Consider the following 6,036-nt stretch of genomic DNA (forward strand, 5'->3'; position numbering starts at 1 on the left):
TCCGGCGCCCAGGCCCTCTCGGGCCCCTCTCGGCCCGCGGAGGGCGGTCTGCCCCCGGGCTCGGCGCGCAAGGCCTGGGACGCGCCGGCCCAGCGCACGGGACAGCCACGGCAGCGAGGCTCCTCGGCCTGTCTCCAACATCCCACCTGCCTTTCACAAACCAAAAAATAAATAGTGTACATTTTTCACGCCACCTGGATTCCCTGGCCCGAGACCAGAGGTGCCGACCCTCCTCTCCCACACCCTGGGCCCCCACCCAGGGCACGGCCCGCCGACGGGGGCCTAGCAGCAGCACAGAGAGGGCTCTGGCCGTGGGCCCCTGGCAGCAGGCCCTCCGGGGTCCCGGTTGAGGGGCCGGCTCCGCCCTTTGGTCCACCTTGTTCACTAAAATTAAAATAAGAAAAGAAAAGGCTCCACTTGGTGACACGGGTCGGGAGAGGCCTCTGCTTCGTCCTTCTGTCAGCCCAGCCTCCATGGCGTCGCGCGGGCCAGCCCCGCGGCTGGGCAGCCTCACTCGCTGCTCACTGCAGTTTCGCCCCCAGCTTGCGTTGTCTGTTCCTGCAAAACGGGTGGAGTCAGAGGCGGGGACACCTGGCGTCGGCGACCTGCCCCCTCAGCGGCCCCTTCCTACCCGCAGTCTGATCAAAATGGATGAATTCCACCCCAGGAACCCCAGTGATGGCCAGAGCTGCTGCCCTAGAACCAGGACCTGGGGGGACGATGTCCAGACCTGGAGCCCCAGGCCAGAGCCGAGAGGGGGGCGGAGCCAGGACAAGAGGGATCTGGCTGGACTCCAACTCTCTATAGATGAACCAGCACAAGGGGGCCCTGTGTCACCAGCCAAAACAGACACGAGTAGCAAGTTCCCCACCGGGGAGGTACGGGGGTAAGAGAACGGATGGAGGTTTTAGAGGGAATCTGAGTATCAGGTTTGGGGTGCAGAATGGCCTCAAGGTCTGGGGGGGAGCAGGGATAACCACCATGCGCCGGAGGGGCTGGCTGAGAGTCCCGAACGCTGCTTGTCCAGCTAAAACCCAGAAGCCCCGTGAGGCGCCGAGCTCCTCTGTCGCGAGCCCCCACCCGTGTGGTGGCCTCGCCACGTCCTGTGCCTTCCCGAGAGCAGCTCTGTGCAGCCCCCGACTCACCCAGTTCAGCCCCTGGGCAGGCCCCACCAGCCCCCACCCAGGCAGGCCACCGGGCGCGGAGCCCTGACGGCAGAGAAGGCGCCCGCTGTCTCCTCCGTACCCCGGGGGCGGCACACAGCCCGGCCGGGGCAGGCAGGTGGGGCGCAGGCCTGTGGTGGAGCCGTGGGTGGGGCAGGTGGAGACCCAGGTGGGGCTCAGACCAGGGCGCTGGGACTGGCCACCAGTGGTGGGCCGGCCGGCCCTTGCCCTCAAGTCCTTTCCTCCGGAACACGGGGGTTCTCCGCTCAGGCCCGTGGGATAATGTGGGCTCACGGCACTGCCCCAGCCGCACCAGCTCCTCTCGTCAGCCCCCCGGGAACCAGGCCTCCCCCGAAGCCTGACCTCACCTCAGCTCCCCTCTCAGCCCGGGAGCAGCCAGGTCTTCTCCCCGGGGCAGGCACCCCACCCAGATCCGAGGCGAGCGGGAACACTGAGTCGGAAGCGCCAGAGCCCGGCTTCGCCGTGACTTGCCGCACAAGTGCGAGTGGCCCCTAACTCAGTGCACCCAGAAAGCACATGGACTCAACAGCACAAGGGGTGTCCACACACAGGCACCCAGCTCCCCGCCACCATCTGTGAGTCCTCTGTTGAGGCCTCCACTCCTGTGAGCCCCTGGAAAATGGAAGCCGGGGCGGGTTCAAGGAGACGAGGCAAGAAAAATGCTCGGGCCAGCGCCTGCCTGGGGAGCCCTCGATGGGGCACTCGGGGCGGTGGCCCCCCGGGCCAGGACCCTTAACTCACCTGGCTTCTGCCCGCGTCACCGTGTACTCAAACCAGAGCACATTGGGAATGAGGCTCGTGTCTCGGATCAGGAAGAACTCAGAGATGGGCCTGCAGAGAGCCACGAGAAAGCAGCGTCAGGCCCGGGGCTGCGCCGCGCCGCCCTCCCCTCGCCTGGCCTGAGACCCAGGGCCCAGAGACACCCACATGCCCTCCGGCGCCACGGCTGTTGCAGGGTGCCACCCCAAGGCACAGCACCGGCTCAGGCCAGCCCCTGAGGGCTAGGTGTGGACGCGGGAGGGTCTGGGGAAAGTCCGAGGTGGCGCCCGGCAAGCAGGGCCTCCCCCAGCAGAGGCCTGGGCACCGCGGCCCCCCGGGGGGCTGAGGCTGGGCAAAATGCCTGGGGCCTCCCAATGGAGGCCTCATCCACAGGGGCAGGAGGCAGTTACCAGGCTGCTATCCTGGGGAACAGCGGGGTGAGGACCTCCTGCGTGAAGACGAACCAGACAACGGCCATGAAGCTTCCAGCGATGCCCCCGTAGAGCACCTGTTTCCAGGTGTGGTACAGCAGGTAGACCCTGGGCCAAGGACAGAGGGCAGGCCCCGAGACCAGTCAGACGGGCCTGCACCGCGCCGTGCCCAAGTGCAGCCTGGCAGGGACCTGCCGCACACTCAGGGAGCACGGAGTGCTCCCGGCCTCCAGGAGGAGGCAGGACTGAACCCCACCCGCGCGCCCCTGTCGCTAGAAGGGCAGGCCCCGCTGGCATTTGCCTTCCTCCCGTCAGGCCTTGAGCTCGCAGCCTGTCTGCTGGGACCGATGGCTGATAACTGGACTCAGACCCTGAGTTCCGCGGAGAAGAGAGAAGGACTGGACAGGACGTGGCAACTGGAACCCCGTTCCCAGCCCGGCCTGCGCAGCTTTGGGGCTCAGTCCACCGTGGGGCCCAACAGGGACCCAGAAGCCAGAGACCCCATGGGCAGGGCGTAGGGCGGGGGCTGCCGTCCTCCATACCTGCTGTAGGAGACTAGGAAGGCCGTGGTGAGGAGACCCAGGGAGAGCACATGCCTCCACAGCAAGTCCAGGAACCTGGCGTTGTTTGTCTGGTGCATTCTGGGGAAACAGGCCCGTCAGCCCCTTCGAGTGCTCCCGGGTGCCTCGGCCTGGCCGCAGCGCCCCCCTGCCCCAGGGGAGCTGAGCCCCAAGGGCTATGCGTTAAGTTCCCAGAGAATCTGGCCTGGGCCCACTCAGGGCCCCCGGGGCGGGCTGGGGGACAGGCAGGGGCAAACTCACCTTAAATACAGGAACAGAAAGGAGTAGACGGAGAAGAACCACATAAACTGGGAATGGCTGGAGGGCATCCCGTACTTCGTGCCCACCGCCTCGTGGGGGCCTGGGAGAAAGAGCAGGGGCAGGGTGTGGGGGCGGTGGGGGCCTCCGGAGCGCCTGACGGGGGACGCCCGGGCCCTCAGGTGCTGGCCCTACCTCCACAGGGCCGCGGTTCCTGGATGACGTGCTTGATGAGCCAGTTGACCCCCTCGTTCAGCGCCAGGCCCCCAAGGAAGGAGATCTGCCGAGGAGGCCTGTGCTCAGTGGGGTCCTGCACCCCTGGCTGCCACCCCAGCCCCAAGCGGCGGCCACCAACTGGGCCTCCCAGCCCGACTGGAGAGCAACCTGCGGCCAGCCAGGGGGGCCTACACCTTGAGGAAAGGTGGAGGCAAAGCACCCAGAATGAAATAGCACAGCCCGCCTCCCTGGGTGGGGGTTCTGGGGAGCAAGGGGGTGGGTGAGGCAGACTCACTGTGTGCAGCTCCCGCTTGAATATAATGAGGGTCACAAACCCGACGATGATAAATACAGGGACGAGGCTCAGGTAGGCAAGGATGTGGCCAGAGAGGTCACCTGGGACGCGGGGAGAACGGGACGAAGACAGAGCCCAGGCGTCAGGAGAGTGGCTGAGGAAACGGGGCGCCCTCTCCTGCAGCCCCCGATTAAAAACGTGAAAGCCAAATAAGGAAATAATAAAGAGGGTGCCTTGACTGGCCCCGAGCTAGAGGAAGAAACTGCGTCACCAGTCACAGCCAGGAGGGGGACGTGTGCCGGCACCAGCCCCGTCACCCCACCAAAGGGGGAGTCGAGGACTCTGACCCCAGAGGCCGAGCCCTGCGCCTCACACAGCCCCGCGGCCTAGGGCCCTGTCCCCACCCCCCACGTGGCCAGCCGGTGGCAGCGGCCTCTCTCAGTAGGAGTCCCTACTGACCGCCTGCTTCCACGCCCCAGCAGGCTTGAGAGGAGGCGGTGTGGCGTGAGGACCTTCGGCCCCTCAGAGAGGATGACACGAGGCCAGCGACAGGGACCGCTCTGCCCCTCGCCTGATGCAGGGCTGACGAGTCCAAAGGCCGCCCTCACATCAAGACAGGGCAGCCACCTGGCCTGGGGTCAGCGGGCACGTCCACTCCGGCGCCAGGGTGTGCTGCTGCGTGACCTCAGTGCTCTCACCTCTGAGTGAGACACGGCGCCAGGCCGAGGAGCTTCAAGGAGCCACCTGGCTCGGTCCTGGCACCCTGGGCATTCCCACCCACAGGCTCGGGAAGCGGCTCACACCGTCAGCCTGGCTTCACGTGGGCGGCAGGGCTGAGCCCAGATTCCAGGGCACACACCGGCCTCACCTACACCTGCCGGGCAGGGCCGGCCCGGAGCCAGTCTGGGAGAACTGGTGCTGCAGGCCTCCGGCACCCCGGGGGGGACCTCCCTTTCTGGCCTCCATCGCCCGTCCACACCTGGGCCCGGGCCCTTCCTGCACAGAGAAACTGGGTGTCTCGACACTAGGCTGTGAAGCCCGGAGGGCCTGTGCCCCCAAACCTGAGCCCCCTTCCTGTCCTGTCCCACAGCACACTTCCCTTGCAGATGCTGTGGGTGACTCGGCCCCGCCAGTCTCTGGGGGGAGGCCCCGTGGACCCCACTGCCCTTGGGGTAATCCACCCAGCCTGCTCATCAGGCCCTGCTCCCCTCCCACTCTCTGCCCCAGTTCCCTGAACTCACCCGAGCTCTGTCCTACTTCCAGACCTTTGCAGTTTTCCCCGTGGGGGACACTGCTGTGTTCGCTGAACATAAATTAAATACCCACCGTGGAGGCAAAAAGGACAAGTCCCTGCCACCGCCGGGCACTCAGCACGAGGAGGCGCGGTACCAGGCGGACCGCGGGTGAGGACGGACAGTGGCCTCCGCTCCTGCTACACGGCAGACTCCAGGCAGCAGGGAGTGGTCTCTCTGGACCCCCTCCCCACCCCCAGGCCCAGCGCAGTTCAAAAATGATGTTAAGAGAATGGCTGAAGGAAGCCAGGGCAGTGTTGTGGGGGGGATGGACACACCCAGGGCCGAAGAGTAGGCCGCAGACCTGAATCGCCAGAGACGCCCAGGCCCTGCCAGACCCTCGGCCCAGCCCCCGCCAAGCTGCTTGCCCCTGCCGGCTGGAGAAGCTACTCTGAGGCCAGGAGAGGGAGTCATGAAGGTGCCTGCGCAGAGTCCCTCCCCAGGTAAAACCCCAGGGGGGTTCTCACCGTCCAGGGGTACCTGGACACATCCTTGGCCTGTTGGTGCTAAACCCAGAGCCATCCCTGGCGGCCCTCAGAAGCCCTCCCAGATGCTGGCTGAATGGACGGGTGGGCGGGGTGGCCCCACCCCTAGGACCCAGAACATCCAGGGGCAAAGTTCCCTGGCAGCCGGCCCTGGGCTCTGGGCGCTGCCAGGTTCTCACAGGCTCCCAGCACCGGGCCCTCCTACCCAGGGCGGCGGGGTGCGCTGGGAAGGGTCCTGGGGAGGTGGGCTACCACCGACTGCAGTTACTTATTCAACACTTGTCCGGGGCCAGGTGCTGCGTCCAGCATTTCACGTGCCCGTTACTGAACCTCACACCAGAGGGAGTGTCGGAGTCCGACCTGAGATGAAGTGACTGAGGCACCGCGGGAACTTGAGCCCAGAAACCTGACCCCCAGGCCGAGGCCGTCCCTCCACTCGTCCACTCGTCCACCTCCGGGAGGGTCGAGAGAGGACGTCCCGGCAGGAAAACCCCGCGCCTCTCGGTTCTGATGGGCGCCCCAGAAGTCAATCGGCGGGGGCCCCCAGCCGGCCCCC

The 6,036-nt window shown here is 66.4% G+C and overlaps 1 protein-coding gene across 2 annotated transcripts in view; it reads right to left on the minus strand.

Annotated features, from left to right (window-relative positions):
* Nucleotides 1–387: 387 nt before the first annotated feature.
* DOLPP1 (dolichyldiphosphatase 1) overlaps nt 388–6,036 on the minus strand; it is a 6,322-nt gene continuing 673 nt past the window's right edge. The window contains exons 1-8 of one of the 2 annotated variants that reach the window (XM_012721620.1): nt 4,572–4,635; nt 3,704–3,804; nt 3,388–3,472; nt 3,196–3,295; nt 2,917–3,015; nt 2,354–2,482; nt 1,926–2,015; nt 473–558 (exon numbers count right to left, since the gene is read on the minus strand). In XM_012721620.1, coding sequence (XP_012577074.1) covers nt 522–558; nt 1,926–2,015; nt 2,354–2,482; nt 2,917–3,015; nt 3,196–3,263 — 423 coding nt within the window. In that variant the 5' untranslated portion in view covers nt 3,264–3,295; nt 3,388–3,472; nt 3,704–3,804; nt 4,572–4,635 and the 3' untranslated portion in view covers nt 473–521. Of the gene's footprint in view, nt 559–1,925; nt 2,016–2,353; nt 2,483–2,916; nt 3,016–3,195; nt 3,296–3,387; nt 3,473–3,703; nt 3,805–4,571; nt 4,636–6,036 lie in introns of those variants that run through there. The other variant, XM_004677257.2, reaches the window with a different exon arrangement.

The sequence above is a fragment of the Condylura cristata genome, unplaced genomic scaffold (assembly GCF_000260355.1).
Source record: "Condylura cristata isolate star-nosed mole 26May11 unplaced genomic scaffold, ConCri1.0 scaffold00006, whole genome shotgun sequence".
Classification (NCBI taxonomy): domain Eukaryota; kingdom Metazoa; phylum Chordata; class Mammalia; order Eulipotyphla; family Talpidae; genus Condylura; species Condylura cristata.